The 25,167-nt window shown below is 41.4% G+C and overlaps 1 protein-coding gene across 1 annotated transcript in view; it reads left to right on the top strand.

Annotated features, from left to right (window-relative positions):
* Nucleotides 1-25,167, top strand: part of LOC144492512 (calnexin-like) — a 58,665-nt gene that overhangs the window by 17,428 nt on the left and 16,070 nt on the right. Inside the window, exons 6-11 of the mRNA XM_078210609.1 lie at nt 891-972; nt 17,223-17,415; nt 18,686-18,875; nt 19,060-19,173; nt 22,533-22,689; nt 24,890-25,105. Of these exons, the coding sequence (XP_078066735.1) occupies nt 891-972; nt 17,223-17,415; nt 18,686-18,875; nt 19,060-19,173; nt 22,533-22,689; nt 24,890-25,105 (952 nt within the window). The remainder of the gene's footprint in view (nt 1-890; nt 973-17,222; nt 17,416-18,685; nt 18,876-19,059; nt 19,174-22,532; nt 22,690-24,889; nt 25,106-25,167) is intronic.

Raw genomic sequence — 25,167 nt, 5'->3', positions numbered from 1 at the left:
TAATCTATTGTAACCGTCAAAGAAAGAGACAAAAAAACAAAGTAGTGGATATTGAAACAATGGCTGCCTGGACAGACAGACCCAAAACCTCTTGGAAATACACAATGGATGAAGTGTTTCAAAGCAAGGCTGCTCAGCAGCTTGCAAGAGATTGCAAGTGACACGGATGGTATCAAGAACGTCTTCAGAGCTTGGCTTCTGTCTCTTGTGCTCTCTCTCTCCCCTTCAAACTGTCTCTCCAACTGTACTGGGCACCTACCAGTAAACTGAGATCTCAATCATGGAAAACATCCAGTCGTTTCCAAGAAACAAGCTAACATAAATTGGCTGCAGTGTTTAAAATCTACGCCTCAAGGGCAATCAAAGGACATTTAAACATATACTCTTGTTGACCCCTCGCTCCCCTTATTTCTGATGTGTGATTGTGGGCCCCAATGATTGCATGAGGGCCAATTGCTTGACCTCACTTTTTTTTGTTTTCCCCGGTTTCGTGGTTAATAAACTTGCTCAAAGAGAAAATCTTTGTTTGAATGGCCCCTTATTGCTCATAGCTTAAATAGTTACATACATTCTGATTTGGAAAAAGTACATCCTCATGAAAAAGAAAATTATACCTTTTATTGTGACTAACCAAAGAGGGCAGATAGAGGGGAGCTAGTTCACCCCTTCTTACCTGGTGATCACTCTCTCTCAGGAAGTTAGAGAAGTGTGGTCCAGGGAGATGCTGACAGAAGCTGTTACTGCCAAGGCTGGAAAGTGAATTTTTCCAACATTTCCAAACCAAGAAACCAGAGGGTCAGAATAAAAGTTTTCTGGTTGAGCAACCTGGTAAAATGTCAGAAGGAGATGACTGATTATATGCACAATTATTCTATGTATTTGTTTTTCAGGTATGAAGTGAATTTCCAAAATGGTATTGACTGTGGTGGTGCATACCTAAAGTTGCTTTCACATACCGATGACCTGAAACTAGTAAGTATCCAATCAATATTGCAAGAATATTTCTCTTTCCCCGCCCCCACATTGTATCAGTGGTGGGTGATACTGGAATAGCCTTCTATTGTCACTAGCAATTGTTGACTGCCCTGCTCCTGATCGTGGTGACTCATGGGCACATCACTGCTGAGACTAACCCTCTCCTTTCCTAACATGCACTTTTCAAAAAAATCACTAGTTAATGATGACCAGCAAGAACCATAACTTGTTGAATTTTGCATCCGTCCTCAGTTCAGCACCCTCTTTCCCTACGCTGGGCTAAGATTAACCCAAGAGTGAAATATAGTGTTATGTTGGACTAATAATCCGTGATTCCAGTTTGAGATTTGGAATTCGGTTAAAATAAATAAATCTGCATCTGGGCATCCTTAGGAGGGAGCCATCAACAGTAGCAGAATTGTACTCAACCACAATTTGCAACCTCATGGCCCAACATATACCTCCCTCTCTACCATTGGATCAACCCTGGCTCAATGGAGTGAGGGAGGACATGCCAGGACCAGCACCAGGCATAACTGAAAGTGAAGTGTCAATCTGGTGAAGCTACTACTCTGATTACTTGCATGCCAAACAATGTAAGCAGCATGTGATAGACAGAACGAAGCAATCCCACAACCAATGGATCAGATCCAAGTCCTGCCACATCCAGTTGTGAATATGATGGACGATTAAATCACTCTCTGGAGGAGGGGACTCCACAAATATCCCCATCCTCAGTGATGGGGCAACTCAGTACATCCGTGCACAAGATAAGGTTGAAGCACTTGCAACAATTTTCAGCCAGAAGTGGAACTTTCTTCCCAGCAGCACTGAGAGTGTACCTGCATTAGATGCACTGCAGCAGTTCAAGAAGGTGGCTCACTATTGCCTTCTCAAGGGCAATTAGGAATGGCTGTGCCAATGACGCCCTCATTCCATGAGAGAATTTTTTTAAAATAGGCTAGTCATAAGGGAAAGCTTTCTGAAACAATTTAGGAGAATTATTAGCCAAGTGGACAATCATGAAATAATAAAGGAGCGCCAGCACATTGAGTTTTTTTAATGAAATAATAATGCTTGAGGGACATACAGTTGATGTTGTGCATATGCACTTTAAGCACCACGTAACAGGCTTGTTATCAAAATTAAACCATAAGGAATAAAATGGGCAGTAGCAACAACACACAAAATTAGCTGAAGGATAGAAAACAGAATTGTGTTGTGTTTTTCAGACAGGAGGGAGGTACAGTGGTATTCCCCAGGGTTAACTAGTTGGATCAGATATAAAATGTGTTAGATTCAAGAATTCACTGACACCTCATAGGTCTTGGATAAGTTTATTGGGGGTTCATTCAAGATGTACACCAGCTCTTCAGTCTTGCGTGTGCTCTCAGGCACGCTTTCAAGATGTCATCAGTCTCTCTCCTTTCTATTGTTCTTGCACAGTATTATTATTCAGTACTCCAGAGAACACCCAATTACATTCATTGGTTAATTAAACACACCACAAAGTGGTCAACACTGATTAGTCCAGATCTCTGATCAGGCATTGTGCACGAGTTAGTGGTCTTCTGCCAAGGTAGCTGAATCACAGAGTTCGTGACAAGCAGAGCAGCACATGTAATAAGTGAAGCTTGCAGCAGGGTTTAGCCTGTGTCAAACTTGAAGTTTCAGTAGGATTTATCTAATGTAAAATGTTAATAAAAATATACCATAGAAAATGTTATATTTTAAAATAAAACAGTGGCTTTGATTCTTCTTGGCACTTTACGAAGAAGAATTAAGCAAACAAGAACATATTACAAAATCGTTTCCACCTATCTTTGGCCCCAGGACTTGTGCAGCAGCCTTCAATAGAAGGAAAGGTCCAACTTGGTTAGCACGCACACTGGGCTGGATTATATATACGTACCGACACAAGTGTCGATGTGAGGGGAAACTGATGCAATAGGGAGAAGCTTAGCAGTTTCTGAAACATTACCAATCGTTTACTTACAACAGCATTTGATAACCAGAAGGACAAGATATAAAACTAATAAAATCACCATGCAAATCACAATTCCTTGGACTGTGGATGTTCTTGGGGAACCCAACTAACCTGAAGCCCAGCTTCAGACAGGGGAACCTGTGGTAACTGATCCCCAGGTATACATGTTAATTCTGTTCTGGTGTCCGATAAACAATCCACTGATTCTTCACCTACCCTTACATTCACATAAAGGCCGTCAGCTCATTGTTGCAAGAGAGCCAGTAGTGGTGAAGTAAGGGTCGGGTCTACTCGTATTTTGCCACTTGCAGGGCTGCTTCCTGCTGTCAGTTTAAACTGCTCTATTAATTCATCTGGTTCGTCGTTAGCATTTTTCTCAGAATTCCCGTTCTGCCTTCCCTTGCCTCCACCCCGTGATCAACATATCTTTGCCCAATGACCTTCACTTCCACACTTATGACATCAACTTGGGCGTCTATCATTGGTTGAATGCACTGTCACTTGTGCAGCTCTAACATTCGTAGTCATATCCCATTCTAGCCAACTAAGGTATATAACTAGCTGAGCATAGGTCATGCCTTCCTCTTCCCATTCAGGTTTGTTAACTCTCAGCATTCTGGATAATTCTGATTTCAGGCCAGTTACAAAAGCTAATTTTAATGGAACAACACACTTCCATCTATATTCTCCGCAGTTACTTCCCGAATGCTTATGAAAAACGGTTTGGCTTGCGCCAAATTGTTCTAAACCATTCTTCATAATCAGGTACTTCTTCACTTGCTTTCTGCTCACATGACGCTATTTTACTCCAGTCTGTCTTGCTTGGCGTGAATGCCATGCACAACAATCTAATCTGATTCCCTCCTCCCTCTAGGATCTGTCTGCCTTGACCCAATCCTCCCTCTACATCAGTCAGTAACGTCCCACTTTTTCTGTCTGGAACCATAAAAGATAATATCTGCACACTGTCCAACGGATGAAGCCCATAAATTCCTTTCAAGTGTTTCCATTAGTCCATTTAACAATTTTTTTCTGGGTCTGCGGGTACCATATCTGTTCTCGGTATGAGTGACCCTATCTGCATCTGTTGTTTTTTGAGACTCCATCTTGCCCTCTTATATTTCAAGAGAAAAATATTTTTTGGCATTTCCTCTTCTCCTTCATTCTCAGAGTCCTCCGAGGAAGAAGAAGACTCCACTTCCCCCATAAACATCCGTTAGCTATCTTGTCTGTATCTGTTCTTTTCGTTCCAGATCAGGTCATATTATGGGATAGGTATTGATGGAGGTTTACTGTACTTCAGGGTCACAATCTCAACTGTTAATTTCTGACACTTTCATTTTTTTTCTCCTTCAGAAAGGTACATTCTCCAGCTAATTGATCCTGGAGTCCCTTAACTCTTCGGTCCTATTCTCCACAACGTATAGTTTCATTTCACTGTCTAAGTTGACTCATCACGGCGAGGGACCAGCGAACATGGTTCTTGCCAGGCAATCTCTTGGCTTTCCCCCATGCTCAATTAATATCATCCAAAGTCCACTGTCCCTTGAAAGTTCCATGCTTCTGTTCAATTTTAGTGAATGTTTTTGGTAAATCGAAATGCTGTTTTACAGCCTCTTTCAGTTGGTGCATCATTTCTTGCTCTATTACCTCCAGAGGGGCCATGCTGCCCTTTTCCGTGGTTGGTAAGTGACTTTTACTATTCTTTCCTGCCATCTTTAACTCTGAGTATTAAAAAGGGTCTCAAGCCGATTGGGGTCAGTAACGACCGTGGGTTAGCTTCAGCCGAAAGACTGCACTCCGTATCGGGCCTCGAGCTAAGATCTCTGGACGAGGTGTTCAGTGAGTATGGAATCAATGAATGACTGACTTAAGAGTCACGTATCAAAGAAAGAACCTTTGATGGGGGGGGTGGGGGGTGGTGGTTCTTACCTCTCAGTGCCAATAGGTCCTTGGGTGTCCACCAGCTTTTCAGTCTTTCTCGCTCGCTCTCTCTCAAGATGTCACCAGTCTCTCTCCTTTTCTATTGTTCTTGCGCAGTATTATTATTCATTATTCCCGAGGATACCCAATTACATTTATTGGTTAATTAAAGACAGTATATAAGGTGGTTGACACTATTCAGTCCGGACCTCTGATCATGCATTGTGCACAGGTTAGTGATCTTCTGCCAATGTTAGCTAAATCACATACTGTGAGTACGTGCCAAGCCAAACAGCACACGTAACATGATCCCATAAGTGAAGCTTCAGTAGGGTTTATCCCGTGTGAAAATGTTAATATAAATAAACTGTAGAAAATGTTATATAAAAAAACAGTGGCTTCCCACAGGTGGTTGTCAAAAGAACCCAATGTGATATGAAAATCTTTTTAATGCAAATATATAATTGGGATTTGGAATGATAGGGTGGTGAAAGCAGTTTCGTTGGTAGCACTCAAAAAGGAAATTGGATAAAGAGAAATTGCAGCAATTTAGAGGAAGAACCAGAGTGTGGGATTAACTGGTTTGCATTTTGCTGCAGAATTGATGGGCCGAATGCCTCATTCTCTCCTGTGCCATTCTATATGGAATGAGTCAAGATGGTGGGGAGACCTCCTCTGCTCTTCTTCCAAATTGTGTCATGGGATCTTTTATGTCTACCTGAGACTGAAGATGAAAGTGGAATGTCTACCTTCAATAGAATTTTAAAATTTTTCAAATGTCATGTTCTCTTTGTAGAACTGAGTACTCTTTTTGTACACTAGTCTCACCCTATCCTTTTTTACAAGATCTCTACCACACTGAGAAGAACGGTGTATGTGTTAATTATTTATCATTAGGAATTTGAAATCTAGAAACTATAATTGAAACTAAGCAAGACTGATGAATGATGTGGGAAGGAAAAAGCATTTTGATGTCATGATATTGAGATGCCGTATCTTAAAAGAGGAATTTTTATTGATAATGTGGCTTTACCTTGAGTGCAATATGTATACAGCTGATCAAAGAAGATTCTACAAGTAGGTAAATTTTACTATTTAAGGGGAAAAAAGAGGTTTTGCCAACAGGCTCTCAAATTGTAAGATATGGAGAGTAAATGACCTATTGCCATAAAACCAGAAAGCTGCTTGAGACTGCTGTTCCTGGGGGGGCTGGGATTCTGCAAGTTCTGTATGTTTCTCTTGGAATTCGATCTGCTGGCAGGATCATTTACTCTTCCAGGAGCCTGCCTACTGGCAAGGAGTGCAACATGAATGCTGATCCATTTCCCCAGTTGCTCCATCAGCAGGCATCCTTTGGATCAAGGAATGGGAAACATGGGAAGTCACTAACAGGTTCCTTGTGACAAACCCCATCTGTCGAATGGCAGGCTTTGAACTGCCACCGCAAGTGTGGTTGTTGTTAAACAGGATCAGGACGGCCAACGTTCCTATGCAGCAATCTTCCGCTGCTGGGGCCTTGGTACAAACCCCTTATGCACTTGTGGAGAGACACAAACAATGCTGCACGTTACTGAGGAGCGTCCCTTCTATAGACTAAGTGGCAGGTTAATCGCCTTAAATTCAGCAAATGAGGAGGCTTTGGGAATTTGCATTTGTTAAATACTATATTTTTAAACCCAGAAAATTATGGAAATACTTGACAGGTCTGGCAGAATCCCTGGGAAGGAAAACCTAGTTATGTTCTACCTCTGTTCCCATCGCCGCGGAACTGGTAAAATGACCTGAGCCCACATTGAGCTACCTTCCTGGCATTACCCAGCCACTGACCAATTTTATGGGATGCGGAAAGTGGAGTAGATTAGTATTTAATATATCAGTGGTGGGCAGGTGATTAAGGTTGTTAAACAGCCAATTGTCAGGGATTTATCTACCTTTTTCTAGTTTTGCAAGTGGAGGAAGGGATACACAGAGGAGTTTCACCCAATGGAAGCAAGATTTGAGCAGTAGTTGAATTGTGGAGGAACCTGGCAGCCATAATTCAAAGCTGTCTGCTGGCTGTATGTTGAAGAAATGAAGCATCCAGTTTGGAGGTTGGGGTCAAAGTGAAGTATGAATAGTAGAAGGGTCTCCCTAGTCCTCAGCAGCCTCTGAAGGCAGGACAAGGTTCTTAAGAGACTCATCACAATGGCTTAATTTGGCTATGGAGTCACTGCTTTCAGACTTTGACTTCTTCAGCGAGGAGGAGAGTGGCGCAGAGATGGGGATGTGTAGTGACCAAGAGAGTTCCAGCCGACTGAGGAAGTAATTGGATATAGACAAGAAGGGCATGCGGCTAAAGGGCAGTGTTATGGTCACAAAGTTCTATCCAGCTTAAAGCATGTACTTTCAGAAGCTCAGCTCCGATGACTGCATCTCTTCAGGATGTTGGGATGGCGCTGTGTGTGTAATAGAGCAAGAGTTGATGCCATGGGAAGTGGCAGACACCCAATGCTGGAGTGTTTAATGCTGACAATGTGGTTTGTTCAGGGATTTCTGGACATCTATGTGTCATCACTATAAAACGGTCATGAAAAACTGGCCAATGTATCTTGTTCTAGCTCTGGCTAAGAGGGCAGCTGGCTTCAAGGCCATGACTGGATTTCCTCAGGTGCAGGGGTCATAGATTGTACTCGAGGCTCCCTCAGATCAGCCAGTTGTCTTTCTGAACAGGAAGGTGTACATATCCTGAACGTTCGAGTAATCTGCAGCCACTATAAGTGGATCTTGTAGATGTGTGCAGTTTCAGGCAAGCTGCCATTCTGGTCCCTGTATGTAACTCCAACACACGCAACTGCCGCAAAATGACTACATGCCTTCTAAAAATGAGGTTTAGAAATAGATCTGGGGGTGCCCTGCATTATGCACCCTCGGGGATATTCTGCATTGTCGTCTGCTATGCACGGCCACCTGGCCTCCAGAGTGGACTGATACTGGAGAATGAAAGTTACTGAGTAACCAACATCCTCAGAGGAGAATGAGCATGATGTACCTCAACAACTGCCAGCCAATGAAAATGGCAGTGATGCACGAGACGGGGAGAAACTCCCAGCTCTCTGATCAGCAGATGCTTCACAAAGTTAAATACAAGGGGCCACTAAACCATGGAAGTTCTCTCCTCGATCTCTCCATCTGTCAGCACTATATGCCAAGGCCTTCTATCAACATAGGTGCTCACCTATACAGACCATCCAAGTATTCGATTCCACATCAGGCCACTGTCAACTGGTGCACAAAATTAAATATTCCAGTCGTTATACACTGCATATCAGGACATTTAAATCTCGTAACACACTACCCAATGAAACCCTGTGCTAGACGATGCATTAATGTTTACAGTTGCATCTACTGGGTACTGTCCCTATGCTGCCTTGTTCCTAAGTGGCCATGTACAGCATCCTATCTGAGTCCTATTGGGGCCTGATACATTCTGGGCCACCTGTAATGTAGGGATCACTTCAGTCGTTCTACAAGCATGTGGCATTGGTGTTGCCGTTGGCGATCCACCTTTAGTGATCGATGCTCCATGAGCAGAGCTGCTTCACTCTGCCTTTCCTTTGCCCTTTCGGGTGCCACAGGTACTCTTCTGATTTTCTGCAATGTGTCTACCCTGGCGGTGGGGAGATGCATGGCAGGATCATTTCATCCACCTGTCGTTCCATACAGCTCCTGGATGAGGCCATGCAACACTGCATTACTGCACATCCTCTGCACCTACTTGAAGCTAAGCTCCATGTGTGTCTCCTTGCCATTCTCAATGGAGAACATTGTGCCTCACATGCCAGAGAATTACAACCACTCGAGGCAAGGATGTATGTCATCATTTGTGCATGGTTCTGCATTGCCTCTGGAATCTCTCTGACAGATGTATTTGATTTGATTTATTATTGTCACATGTATTAGTATACAGTGAGAAGTATTGTTTCTTGCATGCTATACAGACGCAGCATATCGTTCATACAGAAGGAAAGGAGAGAATGCAGAATGTAGTGTTACAGTCATAGTTAGGATGTAGAGAAAGATCAACTTAGTGCAAGTTGGGTTCATTCAAAAGTCTAATGGCAACAGGGAAGAAGCTGTTCTTGAGCCGGTTGGTACGTGACCTCAGACTTCTGTATTTTTTTCCTGATGGAAGAAAGTGGAAGAGAGAATGTCTGGGGTCCTTAATTATGCTGGCTGCTTTGCCGAGGCAGCGGGAATTGTAGACAGAGTCAATGGATGAGAGGCTAATTTGTGTGATGGACTCTGCTTCATTCATGACCCCTTGTAGTTTCTTGCGGTCTTGGGCAGAGCAGGAGCCTTACCAAGCTGAGGTACAACCAGAAAGAATGCTTTCTATGATGCATCTGTAAAAGTGAGAGTCGTAGCTAATATGCCAAATTTCCTGAGTCTTCTGAGAAAGTAGAGGTGTTAATGGCCTTTCTTAACCGAAGTGAGGGGACCAGGACAGGGTGTTGGTGATCTGGACACCTAAAAACCTGAAGCTCTCCACCATTTCTGCTTCGTCCCCATTGATGAAGATGAGGGCATGTTCTCGCATCTCACATTTCATGCTGTTGCTTAAAGTGTCTGCCACTTTTACCGAGGACTCACCATCTCCATGAAGCTCCATCACTGAGCCTCTCCTGTAGAGGTTTATTAGCCATGATGTGGAGATGCTAGCGTTGGACTGGGGTGAACACAGTAAGAAGTCTCACAACACCAGGTTAAAGTCCAACAGGTTTATTTGGTAGCAAATGCCATAAGCTTTCGGAGCGCTGCTCCTTCGTCAGTTGGAGTGGAAATGTGCTCTCAAACAGGGCACAGAGACACAAAATCAAGTTACAGTATACTGATTAGAATGCGAATCCCTACAACCAGCCAGGTCTTAAAGATACAGACAATGTGGGTGGAGGGAGCATTAAACACAGGTTAAAGAGATGTGTATTGTCTCCAGACAGAACAGCTAGTGAGATTCTGCAAGTCCAGGAGGCAAGCTGTGGGGGTTACTGATAATGTGACATAAATCCAACATCCCGGTTGAGGCCGTCCTCATGTGTGCGGAACTTGGCTATCAGTTTCTGCGCTGTCGTGAAGGCCGCCTTGGAGAACGCTTACCTGAAGATCCAAGGCTGAATGCCCGTGACTGCAGGTAAGCGTTCTCCAAGGCGGCCTTCACGACACACGACAGCGCAGAGTCGCTGAGCAGAAACTGATAGCCAAGTTCCACACACATGAGGATGGCCTAAACCGGGATGTTGGATTTATGTCACATTATCAGTAACCCCCACAGCTTGCCTCCTGGACTTGCAGGCTGTCCTGTCTGGAGACAATACACATCTCTTTAACCTGTGTTTAATGCTCCCTCCACCCACATTGTCTGTATCTTTAAGACCTGACTGGTTGTAGGGATTCGCATTCTAATCAGTATTCTGTAACTTGATTTTGTGTCTCTGCACTGTTTGAGAGCACGTTTCCACTCCATCTGACGAAGAAGCAGCGCTCCGAAAGCTTATGGTATTTGCTACCAAATAAACCTGTTGGACTTTAACCTGGTGTTGTGAGACTTCTTACAAGGTTTAATAGCCACGGCTTTCACAGTCAGCACCTGCTCACTTGTGCAGTGATCATCAGTTGTGCCACAACAAAGCCCACTGATGTAATTGTGCTGGTAGAGGGTGCACTGGAATGAAGTGCCTCAAGTGTCCTGGGATGGTGGTGTATCCTTTGAACTGTGAATCCAGAGTCCTCATCTGCCATTGGACCTGCTGGAGAGATGAGTTTTATATGAATCAGCTGCTTTGACCAAGCTGTGTTACTGCTACTTTTTTAAAATTATTCGTTCACTGGATGTGGGAGTTGTTGACTAGGCCAGCATTTATTGCCCCACCCCTAACTGTCCTTGAGAAGGTAGTGATGTATCACCTGCTTGAACCATTGCCCTCCACCCACAGTGCAGTCAGGAAGGGAGTTCTCACTTTTGATGAAGCAGCAGTGAAGAAACGGCAATATAGTTCCAAGTCAGGATGATGAGAGGCTTAAAGGGGAACTTGCTGGTGATGATGTTCCCATGTATCTGCTGCCCTTATCCTTCTAGGTGGTAGAGGTCATGGGTTTGGAAGGTGCCTTGGTGAATTGCGTAGTAGATGGTACACACTGCTGCCAGTGGTGGTGGAGGGAGTGAATGTTTAAGGTGGTGGATGGGCTGCCGATCAAGTGGGCTGCTTTGTCTGGACGTTGTCAAGCTTCTAGAGTGTTGTTGGAGCAACCCAGGCAACTGGAGAATATTCCATCACATTGCTGACTTGTACCTTTGTAGATGGTTGACGAGCTTTGGGGAGTTAGGAGGCGAGTTACTCACCACAGAATTCGTAGTCTCTGACCTGTTCTTAAGTCCACAGTATTTTTCATGATTAACTAGAAAGGTTAAAGGCAAGATTAAAAAGAAAAAGCATATAATTGTGCAAAGACAGATGACAGGACAGAAGATTAGACAGAATACAAGGAACAGCAAAGGATGACCATAACATTAAGGAGGGAAAGAATGAGTGTACGAGGGAAAGCTAGCCAGAAATATAAAATCATAGCAAGAGTTTTATAAATATTTGAAAAGAAAACTGTTAACAAAATGTGTTGGTTCTCATGAATTAATGGAAAACAAGGGCATGACAGATGAATTGAAAGGTATTTTGCATTAGCCTTCACTATATAGGATACAAGTAACGTCCCAGAAGCAGTTATAAACCAGGAAATGGAAGGGAGTAAATTGTTCAAGCTTCTGGCTCGACAAGTACCTGGGTCCTGATGGACTTCATCTGAGGGTCTTAAAAGAAGTGTCTAGTAGGATAGTTGATGTATTGATTTTAATTGTTCAAACTCCCTAGATTTGGGGAAGGTCCCATTGGATCGGAAGATAGCAAATCTAACTCCATTATTCAAAAAGGAAGACAGAAAGAGGAAAAATACAGGTCAGTTCGCTTAACATCTGTCGAGTGTTAGAAGCTATTAAAGGAGCTATAGTAGGGCAATTGGATAAGCTCACGGTAATCGGGCAGAGTCGACATAGTTTTGTGAAAGGGAAATCAGTTATAACCAACTTATTAGATTTCTTTGAGTAAGTAACATGTGCTGTGTATAAATCAGAACTGATTAGTACTGTAGTTGGATCTCCAGAAGGCACTTAATGAAATGCCATATCAAAGGTTATTGTGGAAAGTAAAAGCTCATGTGATAGGGTAATATGTTGGCATGGACTGAAGATTGGTGGCAAATTAACAGAGTGGACATAAATGATTATTTTTCAGGTTGGCAAGATGTGACGAGTGGTGTGCCACAGGGATCAGTCCTGATACCTCCACTGTTTACAATTTCTTTAAGTGACTTTGGAATGGTTGCCAAATTTGCTGGTGACACAATGATGAATAGGAATGTAAGTTGTGAAGAGGACATGAGGCTACAAGAAGATAGGTTAGGTGAGTGGGCAAAGATCTGACAAATGGATAATGATGTTCAAAATGTGAAATTATCCATTTTGGCAGGAAGAATTAAAAAAAGAAGCCTATTATCTAAAAGGTGAGAGATTGCAGAGGGATCTGGGTGACCTATTGCATGAATCACAAAAGGCAAGTATGCAGGTACAGCAAGTAATTGGGAAGCTAATAAAATGTTATCATTTATTGTGAGGAGAATTGAATACAAAGTAAGGAGGTTATGCTTCAGTTGTACAAGGCCCTATTGTGATCACATTTGGAGTACAATGTAGAGTATTAGTCACCTTATTTAAGGAAGGATGTAACTGCAGTGGAAGCAGTTCAAAGAACTGCATTTTAGTTCAAAGAATGCACCATTGAAGTTCAAAGCAGGTTTACCAGAAAAGGTGGGTTGTCTTATGAGGATAGGTTGGACAGGCTATGCTTGTGTCTGCTGGAGTTTAGAACAGTAAGGGGTATCTTGATTGAAGCATTCAAGATCCTGAGGGGTCTTGACAGGATGGATGTGGAGAGGATGTTTCCTTTTGTGGGAGAATGTAGAATTAGGAGTCATTGTTTAAAAATAAGGGGTCACTCATTTAAAGCAGAGACTAGGCAAACCTTTTTCACCTTGGTCATGCTCCTGAACTCCCCAGAAAAAAGGGTGGAAGCAGAGTTTTTGAATATTTTAAAAACATAGGTGGATAGATTCTTGGTAAGCAAGGGGGTGAAAAAGTATTAGGGGTAAATGGGATACAGATTTGAGGTTACTATGAGAACAGCCATGTTCTTAATAAATGGTAGCAAGTTCAAGGTGCTGATTGGCCATCTCCTCCTGTTTGTATGTTCATAAATGGCTGTTCCGGTTCAGTTTGCAGTTGGCACCACCACCCGCATCCCCTCCAGGATGTTAACCAAGAGCTTCCATGTGCTTTAAATGCCCACACAGTGTCATAGCTTACACGTAGTCAAGAGAATGAAGAACATAACCATTACTTCATTCATTCTCCATTGCTTGCACAACTGCCGCTCCTTCAGCAACAAGCTATCTTCCTGAGATCCATCTGGTATCTGTGGCATCCTCCTCGATCAGTATCCTCCAAGCAATTGAATGGTACTCCTCCACCTTATGTGCATTGACCCTCCCGGGCATTGAATGTGCCTCTCCTGCAAGCACATTTCCACAGTATCATTCCTGTCTCATGGCCCATCTGTGCTGGTCAATGTGCAGCATCATGTATCATGCATTTGGATGGCATGGTGAGATGGCCATTCGACAATCAAAATACAGCATCTGTCCATCTCACTATGCGGTTCACGTGCATTGAATTGGCCGCCTAAATGTGAACATTGCCTGATGTTGTCCACGCATTGGTCTACTATCTAGCCTCATGGACACCTTTGAATTCATTTTAGCCTTAATGCCACTCACTTTTCCAAACAGGTCATTAAATCTCTTCCTGCAACCACCTATCACTAATCTCTACCACCTCCAACCATGCATTCTTCCTTAGGCCTGTTTGTGTCATCCTCCCATTTGCTGTAAATAAAATGTTTCTCCTTTGCCTTGCTGCATGGGAAGTCACCTCCAGGAATGCACCATTAAATCGTGGAGAGACCCCCTCATTTCTGCAGAGTCTCTGTCCATGTAAACCCTTACTTGATTTGATTTACTATTGTCGCATGTATTGGGATACTGTGAAAAATATTGTTTCTTGCGTGCTATATAGACAAAACATACTGTTCATAGAGTACATAGGGGAAAAGGAAAGGATAGGGTGCAGAATATAGTGTTGCAGTTACAGGTAGAGTGAAGAGAAAGATCAGCTTAATGTATGATGGGACCATTCAAAGCAGTAGGGAAGATTTTGATTTGATTTATTATTGTCAGATGTATTAGTATACAGTGAAAAGTATTGTTTCTTGCGTGCTATACAGGTAAAGCATACCATACATGGACAAGGAAAGGAGAGGGTGCAGAATGTAGTGTTACAGTCAAAGCTAGGGTGTAGAAAAAGATCAACGTGATATAGGGTAGGTCCATTCAAAAGTCTGGTGGCAGGGAAGGAGCTATTCCTGAGTCGGTTGGTACGCTTTCTCAGACTTTTGTATCTTTTTCCCAATGGAAGAAGGTGGAAGAGAGTGTTTGAGGTGCATGGGGTCCTTCAGCGGGAACTGTAGACAGTGTCAATGGATGGGAGGCTGGTTTGCGTGATGGACTGGACTTCATTCATGATCCTTTTGTAGATTCTTGCAGTCTTGGGACAGAGCAGGAGCCATACCAAGCTGTGATACAACTAGAAAGAATGCTTTCTATGGTGCATCTGTAGAGGTTGGTGAGAGTCGTAGTGGACATGCCAAATTTCCTTAGCCTCCTGAGGATGTAGAGGTGTTGATGGGTTTTCTTAACTATAGCATCCACGTGGAAGAATCAGGGCAGGTTGTTGGTATCTAGAAACTTGAAGCTCTCGACCATTTCCACTTCATCCCCATTGATGTAGACAGGGGCATGTCCTCCACTACGCTTCCTGAAGTTGATGACTCTCTCCTTCATTTTGTTGACATTGTGGGAGAGATGATTGTCATCACACCAGTTCATCAGATTCTCTATCTCTTTCCTGTACTCAGTCTCATCATTGTTTACTTTATGGTCTATGTCTGCTATGCATGTGTCATTAAAAATAGTGCCAGCAGCTTGATATTCAGTGCCATGATCCTCACATGACTCTTAATTGACTGGCTCCCCCGATACCAGCCCTTAAGTGAAACTTCCTCATGAAAGTCACCTGAGGAAGCCCTGCTACCTATCCATTCATGCCACTCACTAGAATATTCCCCTGACATTGGGTTATCTAGCTAATTTGGTAAAATTCAGGCCAACACTATATTTGGATGGCCTTTCATTGGCTCATTTTACTATCTCGCGTGGCGTTGTTGCTCAGTTTAGAATTCTGAGAAATTCAGCAGAATTCTGACTTGTCGACCATGGAATTCATACTTTTAAATGCTTTTCTGATCGTAGGATCTGCTTTGCATGTACATAGTCTAGCAAAGGACTATGGAGAGAGAGAGAGGCAATGTCATGTTCTGTTCTTCATATAGACTTCATTCTCTATGTGCACGAACTACATTGCTGAAATGCAGAGGTTACTTTGGCCATTTCATACAAATGCTTTGTTCCATGTTCTTGATGGTAATAGAAAATAAACAAAGGGAAAACAATCCATTTAAAGTCTAATAATCCCACCCAATTGAAGTGAACTAGAAGCATCTCGCTACAAATCGTAAAAGTGCTATAATTATCCGACCCTTCACACTGTAGTGACTTTGCCACTATGCATTATAATGAGTTGATGATTCCTTGTTATAATTTTTGTTTTCACCCACACTCATCCCTAAGAAGTACTCAGCAGAATTACAATTCAGTCCACTTCTGTATCTTCCTCTCGCTGACTTAATTGCTACACTGTTCATATGTTTTATCCTGAAATTCTGGCAAAAAAATGCTGATGTGCTTTACTGATCTAAAACGTTGTGCCTTTGTGGTCTATGTATCATGCCTGAGGAATACATTTCCATTATCGTAGGATCTGGTTACACTGTATTCTCCTTTTGACTATCTACAGTTGTTCAGTATGAAATGTATTAGGACATCAGGCTGGAATTTGCTGAAACAGGGCATTGTACATATCCGGTTTAGTTAGCTTTTTTTGCACCTTTCAGCTTAATTTTCTTATAAGCCACCAGAACTGCCAGGTTGTAACTGCAAAAGTGAAGGCACAGAGCATCTGGGACCATGGTGAATGATGGAACCAGCAATGTATTTCTGTAAATAATGAGGTTTGAGAATTGATAATAAACACACACAACACTGAGAAGGAGGTTGAATTAGAGTGGGTGAATTCAATGCAAATCAGGTTCAGAAAGAGAAATAAAGAAAATGAAAGCTAGATTGGATTCAGTGAGACAAAAAGAGACAGGGAGGGACAGAAAGAGGTAAAATTTCACATTTAAAAAAATCTTGAACAGCAATTCATTATCTGAAGGAATATAAGTCTACACTAATAATTGTTCACTTTCTAAGCCAGAGAGGCTGAATTATTGTAATTAACAATTATCATATGTTAACTTATTAATTACTAGGCTTTATTTAATGTGCAAATACGGCAATTGCATGAAACTCACAAAGCTTTATGAGTGAGATGCTGTTTTTGCATAGCTGACGGCAGTGTACTGCAACATCATTCAACAATTCATAATGTAACTTCTCCTCACTAAAGTTGCTGATCAATTTTCACACTAATGTGCACCTTTCAAGTGCCAATATTATCTTCAACAAATTCTGACCCTATTTCCAATCGCCTCCATGGGCAGTCAGATTCAACACTTCTGTAAGTTCTCTTTGCAAAATGTTTCATTATAGAATCTGGGTATATGACTCCCTAATCTGGGACCTTTCCCTGTCTCCTGTCTGGAACTCCTTCTTTTGGAGCTCTCACTGTCCCCTCCCTCGGACTCTTCTCCTATAATGTGCTGCTCCTGGGTCACATGATCTGGTTTTCACGCCTTTTTCTTTTTGAGCTGATGCATTGCTCATAGACCTACAGAATGCTGGATTGCATATATGCAGCCCACTCCTGGTCCACGCATGCACAAAACTCCTGAGGCCTGTCAGGACTTGGAGTTCCTGGCCCCCACTTGTGCAATGCTAAACTAGTACTTTGAGGTTGACAGGCCTCTTGCAATATATGGATCATCTCTGATTCAGTTGATACCCTAAACCAACATGAAGATCGGGTTGCAATATCAATAGTGACTGTTATAATGTGTATCAACTGTTCTTTCTTCTCCAGGAAACATTCTTTGACAAAACCCCTTATTCGATCATGTTTGGGCCAGACAAATGTGGTGAAGACTACAAACTGCACTTCATCTTCAGGCACAAGAACCCTGTAACTGGAGACTATGAGGAAAAGCATGCCAAACGCCCTGATGTAGATCTAAAGAAGTTTTACACAGACAAGATCACACATTTATATACTCTAGGTACTGACTTGCACTGATTATCTAAATATTTTCTTAATAATCAGTTTCCCCTATCTTACTTGATCAAGTTCAAAAAGTAGCGCAAATTAAATTCTGATCATTTTAGAAATTGAGTAGTCAAAGGTGTTCATCCAAACATGAAGTTTGGGGGAAAATAAAATCTGAATGAAACTTGAATATTCAGCTTTATTGCTTGAAACATATAAATGAGATGTTGCAGAGAGCATCTGTTGTTTTATTGGATTTATGAAGACTTTTTTAATACTTTTCACAATGATTGTTGATACCCTCGCAGTATATTTGAGTAAAGGATCATCTGGAAAAATAATAGCTGATCTTCTCGTCTGAGCTGCTGAATTTCACATTTTGTTAGCTTTTTGCAAATTATTATTATTTTGCCATTTGTAGTTGTGTATTTCAATATTGTATTTTGTTGCAATTGTGTCAAAATTAAGGACACTTATGGACAAAGAGCAGAAATTTGGGGGCGGGGGGGAGATTTATTGATTTTCTACATGCGACAAAATCATAATCCACACATTGTGCATGCCATACCAATTAAATCTTTCTCCCATTATGAAACTTCTTCAACATTACAGTTGAAATTTAGCTTGTAAGATCCAACATTCACTGAACTTCACATGCTAGAAATTATTCACATTTTAAGAAATTATACTGTGCTGTACCTTCTAATGATTCTTGTGTGGGCCATCTTCTAATGAATTTTCTACATGTACATAATTGCAATAACATAAAATGAAATATAAATGTTTTTCAAGTTGATAGAACTATTGCCTAGCTTCTGATATACATACTGATAATCTAAAGATATGGATTTAATTGATTTAATGTGTCTCCAAATTTCCCAAAGATGAACCATTCGCTTACGATATGCATACTAATTATATTTAGTGAACTTCTGATTTGAACTGCGTAATTGAGAGAGCCAGCCTGGATAAACCTCCTGTGCCTCCGAGGAGAAAGGACAAATTGAAGATAATCGTTTTTGTGCTTTCTGCTGTGGCCAAGTCAAGAAGTTGGGCACTGGCAGCAAAATACACTCACGTTTCAAAATTCCATGGCTTTAAATATTTTTACTTTGATAGATGCACTATACGCTATTCCACTAGCAATTTTTTAACATATAATTCTGAAATGTTGACTGCAGTTATGAAGAACAATGTGCATTGTGTATTAAATGATCATTGTTGAATGTTCTACAGTTACTATCTCCTTTGAATTAAAACAGCTTTTTTTAATTTTCTATCAGTGTTGAATCCAGATAATAGTTTTGAGTTGCTGATTGATCAAAGTGTTGTTAGTAAAGGGAATTTGCTGACGGATATGACTCCACCTATTAATCCACCTAAAGAAATAGATGATCCTAATGATAGTAAGCCTGAAGATTGGGATGAAAAACCAAAGATCCCTGACCCTGATGCACAGAAGCCTGAAGACTGGTGAGTAACATCGTGAGGGACTCTTCTGCAATGCTTCCATTTAATGTTTATTTTGACGTTTGGTTTGGAATATGTGGTGTCACAAACTGTTTTCTGCATTTTATCAATGCGGACTTGTATTATATATTTCATAATTTTGAATACTTGTACAGTTGCAACTACAAAATAAAGGATCTTCTTTCAGGGATGAAGATGCTCCAGCAAAGATCATTGACCCAGATGCTGTTAAACCAGAGGGCTGGCTTGATGATGAAGGAGAATATGTCCCTGATCCCAGTGCGGAGAAACCTGAGGATTGGTAATTTTTGTTTTTAATAGTTTTGTTTGCATTATTAACTAAGAGTAAGTCCTGCTCAACTTATGAGTCTACTATGTTTTCCAAAGGATTCGGTACTTTTTACTTTAAGAACATAAGAGCAGGGGTAGGCCATTGAGCCAACTCCATCATTTGATTGATCATCCACTTCAGTGTCATGTAACCAAACTATCCCCATATCCCTTTGCGTCATTGGTATTGAGAAATCTGTCAGTCTCTAATTTGACCATTTTCAATGACTAAGCATCCACAGTCTTCTGGGATAGATAATTCCAAAGATTCACAATTTTGAGTGAAAGAAAGTCTCCTCATCTTGGTCCTAAGTGGCTTCTCCCTTATTTTGAAATTGTGTCTCCTATTTCTAGACTCCCCAACCAGGGGAAACATTTTACTTGCATCTACCCTGCCTATCCCTTTAAGTATTTTGTAGGTTTGAATGAGATCACCTTTCATTCTTCGAAACTCTAGAGGTTAAATCTCACGGAATCCAGGATGAGATATCTAAATGGATACAAAATTGGCTTCTTGACAGAAGCCAGAGGGTGGTTGTAGAGGATTGTTTTTCAAACTGGAGGCCTGTGACCAGCGGTGTGCCTCAGGGATCAGTGCTGGGTCCATTGTGGTTTGTCATTTATATTAATGATTTGGATGAGAATATAGGGGGCATGGTTAGTAAGTTTGCAGGTGACACTAAGATTGGTGGCATAGTGGACAGTGAAGAAAGTTATCTCCAATTGCAACAGGATCTTGATCAATTGGGCCAGTGGGCTGACGAATTGCAGATGGAGTTTAATTTAGACAAATGCAAGGTGATGCATTTTGGTAGATTGAACCAAAGCAGGACTTACTCAGTTAATGGTAGGGCATTGGGGAGAGTTACAGAACAAAGAGATCATGGGGTACATGTTCATAGCTCCTTGAAAGTGGAGTCACAGATGGACAGAGTGGTGAAGAAGGCATTCGGCATGCTTGGTTTCATCGGTCAGCACATTGAATACAGGAGTTGGAATGTCTTGTTGAAGTTGTACAAGACATTGGTAAGGCCACACTTGGAATACTGTGTGCAATTCTGGTTACCCTATTATAGAAAGGATATTATTAAACTAGAAAGAATGCAGAAAAGATTTACTAGGATGCTACCGGGACTTGATGGGTTGAATTATAAGGAGAGGCTGGATAGACTGGGACTTTTTTCTCTGGAGCGTAGGAGGCTGAGTGGTGATCTTGTTGAGGTCTATAAAATAATGAAGGGCACAGATCAGCTAGATAGTCAATATCTTTTCCCAAAGGTAGGGAAGTCTAAAACTAGAGGGCATAGGTTTAAGGCGAGAGGGGAGGGATACAAAAGTGTTCAGAGGGGCAATTGTTTCACACAGAGGGTGGTAGGTGTCTGGAACAGGCTGCCAGAGGTAGTAGTAAAGGCGGGTACAATTTTGTCTTTTAACAAGCATTTAGATAGTTACATGGGTACGATGGGTATAGAGGGATATGGGCCAAATGCAGGCAATTGGAATTAGTTTAGGCATTTTAAATAAAAAAATGGGCGGCTGTTTCCAAGCTGTAAACTTCTATGACTCTATGATAAGACCCATGTTCCCCAATCTCTTCATAGTACAATCCTGCCATCCTGGTAACGTGTGACCCTTTATTACATTTCCTCTATGGCAGTAATATTCTTCCTAAAGGAAGGGGGCCAATACTGCACACACTACTTCATGTGCAGTCTAACCAAGATGCAATTGAAGTAAGACTTCACTACTCCTGTACTCAAACCCCTTGAAATTAAGGTCAACATACCATTCGCCGCCCTAATTCCCTGCTGCACCTGCATGTTAGCCTTCGCTGACTTATTGATGAGAGAACCCAGGCCTTTTTGTGCGTCTACACTTTCTAATCTCTTACTATTTAAGAAATGCTCTGCACATCTACCGGAGTAGATAACCTCACATTTTTCCTTTTTAAACAAAGTTGGGACCCTTCCATTCTCAAATTATGTTTGGTGAAAATAGCTAGTTTATTACTAATGTGGTAAATTTAGGTTTGTTTGTGGAAATCTGAGTTGAACTTTCTTGTTCTATATACAATTTATTGAAAAGTGATTGAAAGGAATTGCCATGAAAAACATGGGAGAAATCTTGATTTTAAACAGAATGGTCTGGATCTTTCAAGTAGTGGCAACAATGGTCGGATTGTGACTGTGCTCAAATTGCCTTGACTTGACGCTGCCGCACATTTCATCCGGGTTTTTCCAATATTGGCTTTCACAAAAATGCACAAGAAGTCCGTAGTGCAGTTGAATCGGGACAGGACACATCCTTTTTATGGCATTAATTGGCATATGATCAGTTTAAAAGTCCAATCTTGCTGTTCATGAGTGGGTAAGTGGGAAGGTAGGTAGGATGAGTGAGTCGTCAAGTTGGGGTGGTCGGTTTGGTGGGAGTGTAGTTAGTGTGTTGTTCAATCAGTTGGGCTCAGCAGGCTGGTTTAAAAGGATTAGTTGGATGGTCGGTGGGGTGGTCAGGGGTCATAGTTGGGTTGGGAGGTGATGGGGGGAGATCAATAGTTGGCCAGGTATTAGACTAAGTTTTTGCTGTCTAACATTTCCTGCGTAACTATCCAACTAAGTACTGTGGAATTGTCCAATATCTCCGACTCTAACTCCACATTGGAGACATTTGCAGAGGGACTCAGGAGGTGTGCCTATCTAAAGTTGAAATATCCCAGATAATTCCCACAGAATAGGCACGTCAGGACTTCCACAAGGTCCCAATGTACATCTTCAGTCTTCCATTAGTCTCCAATGATCCAGAGACAGGAAGATTTGGCCAATGAATTAACATGCAGACTGCATAGATGAGTGCCAATTAAATATGGTCCGCTGCCAATTAAATATGGACTGCTGGAGTTGGAAATACGTGATGCCCTTTTTGTTTTTGGGCAAATATCTTATCCAACAGGTGTGTTCTGCTGATAACATGCTCAGACATTGGCAACAAAGCACCGTAGTAATTTTGATTACTGCCAGTGTACAGAAACATCTAGAGAAAACAATATGGGATTTATTTTAAGAAAAATGACTACGTGAACTAATTTTCTGCGGTCTCTAAGATTCCAGGAATAGGTTACTGTAGTGTAGGTTTACCCTATATTCAGAGAGAAGGAAATGGCAGGGAAGTAGCATCCAAACATTGGAGGCCTCCAGTAAAGTTTTCATGTTTTTTTTTAATGCATAGACCTGTAAGATTTTATTTGGTCCTATTATTCTTGAAATTGGAAAAATAGCATACAAAATAGTATTTTGTATATAGGAAATGCATTCAGAGTGTCATTTTCCTTTTCAGGGATGAAGAAATGGATGGTGAATGGGAAGCTCCGCAGATTCCTAATCCAAAGTGTGAAACTGCTCCTGGGTGTGGGGTTTGGGAACCACCTATGATGAACAACCCTAACTACAAAGGAAAATGGAAACCACCTATGATTGATAATCCCAACTACCAGGTATTTAACTGAAGTCTTTAGGTTGTTATTTGCTATTTGTAACTCTATGAAACCTGAGTATCAAAACTCCTAATGTAGCTGGACCTCCGTTTATGTGGATAAAATAGCACAGAGGAAAGGAAGAAAACCAGAATTAAGGCAGTAATGCATTAGGGTGTTGGATATGTGCACTTGAGTGGCTGGCGGGATAGTTGCTTCCTATTATGTGATCCTCTCATTCCTAAGGGATGCTTTACCACCATTGATAATCATTGGAGAGAGTACAAGATATAAACAGAAATAGGATAAATATTCATTTTCAAATATAAATTGTATTCACTTTAATTCAGAGTGAATAGCTCTAATGTAAAAGCTAGCACTCTCTTTTGAGATGATGGATCCACTGGCCTTTTCCTGTGGTTTCTAAGCTCAGATATGCAGGTTCATATATTGTTTTCTACTTTTACAGTCTCCTAGGGAGCAGAGTTAGGTTAGACTTATTTTTAATGTTACCTAACTTTAATTCATGTACTTGAAGAGCCATTGAATTGATTCTATGGGAGTGAATTTCTTGCATGGGTTTTGTGGCTTTTCTGCCAAACTTCATTCATTTAAGTATAATGCATTGTAACCCTGTATCTAAGGCTGCAGTTATACAACCATTTTTGTCAATGCAAAACAGATTATTTGTGCATTGGTGCAAAGTAAATAAACCTCTTGGGGTCAGACCAGGAATTTGATTTCTAGTCACTCAAAAATCATTGAGAGCAACCCCAGAAGGCCATTTCGCATTTTGGGTTTTGTATCTACAGTGTATAACTCAAGGGGAAATTGAGTTTTAAAACATGTTCAGAAAGCCCATTAGCTCCCCAGGCATTTGTTTTTAATGCTATAAGAAAGTGAATTCTGAGATCCACAACATTTACATTAACAACTTCTTTTTAAATGCTGGAGAGATCCCTGCAAAGGGTATCTGGTCTTTTACCAACACGATACTCTATGGAGTCTGTAGTCTGAAAATTTCTCATCTCCTCAGTGCTTTGGTCGTAATGACTTAATAAGCCTCCATTTTACCGAAACCCCCTCTCCACCATGAACAGCAAAAGGTTGAACGAGGGGATGAAACCTTGAAATTTAAAATGTTGCCTCTATCTGCCAAGTTTTAGAACACTAGTAAAAATATTGAAGGTAGCGTTTCAAATCACTGATGAGGCACGTGCTAAAAGCAGCAGGAGCCTACCGAAAGGCCTCATCAGCACCACAAAGTAATACCAACATCAACATAGTGGGGGTATAGCATTAACTGCTGCCCGGCAGCAACCTGTGGTAGGAGGAGACAAATGAACACAGTAAGTTTTTTAAAATTTCTTCACTTTGGGGAAGTGTTTCTTCCCCGGTTCTTGAGGAATCATTGCGCCTCCCTGACCCAACTGTGATTGCCCTCAATTTTTTTTCAATGATTGCTAGAGAGCATTCCCACAGTTCTTCAGCTACAGGCAAACTCCTAATTGTCCCCACGGTCAGATTTTATTTAAATGAAATAGCTGAACCACCAAATCCCTGACCTGCCCCAGTGCACCACCAAGTTCATGCACAGCTTTACTCTTACCACATGGCATTTCTGTAAATAATGAGGTCACTGTTTCAGTGCTGGAAGGCAGTTTGCAAAAGGACGTTGTAGAATTCTCTGAATAAGACCAAAAAGTGTAGGAGCAGAAGTAGGCCATTCAGCCCATTGAGTCTGCTGTGCCATGCAGAGATCATGAATGATCTGATATGATAATCCTCAACTCCAAATTTCTGCCATATCCCAGTGACTCTTGATTCCCTTGCTGATTAAAATTCTGTCAATAAGTGTGGCTTGAAGATGGGATCAATATATTAGCAATATGGAAAGAAGCCAAAACCATTATTGCATATTGCAAGGAGAGGGATATAAACAGCATGAAAGAAGAGGGAAATGATTGCTCAGAAGTGTTTCCCAGTTGAAGGACAGTTTATTTTAAATAGTACCCTACTTTAGATATGGAATCGGATCTGGCACGTTCAAGATTAATTGAATTGGCCTTCTTCCTTCCCTTCTCCTTAACATCTGCAGCAATAGTATTCTGAAGAATAACATGAAGGGAGACGGACTGCTAGATTCCTCAAAGTACTCATGAAAAAATGTGAACGAAAAGAACAGTTTGGTTAGCCTTAATATGTGATTTGTTTTATGCAGGGTGTATGGAATCCAAGAAAAATCCAAAATCCTAATTATTTTGAGGATACGCAACCCTACAAGATGACTCCAATCATTGCTGTTGGTCTGGAACTGTGGTCCATGACTTCTGACATCTTGTTTGATAACTTTATCATCTGTGCTGAGAAGGAAGTGTCTGACCAGTGGGCAGCAGATGGTTGGAGGCTGAAGAAAACGGTGGCTACTGCAAATGAGGTGTGAAATATGTTATAACTTATGTTATTGTGAAGTACATTTATTGTAAAGAATTAACTTTT

Source organism: Mustelus asterias, chromosome 1 (genome assembly GCF_964213995.1).
Source record: "Mustelus asterias chromosome 1, sMusAst1.hap1.1, whole genome shotgun sequence".
Lineage (NCBI taxonomy): Eukaryota > Metazoa > Chordata > Chondrichthyes > Carcharhiniformes > Triakidae > Mustelus > Mustelus asterias.
Note: the sequence above shows the minus strand (reverse complement) of the source record. Positions and strands in the feature narration are given on the sequence as shown.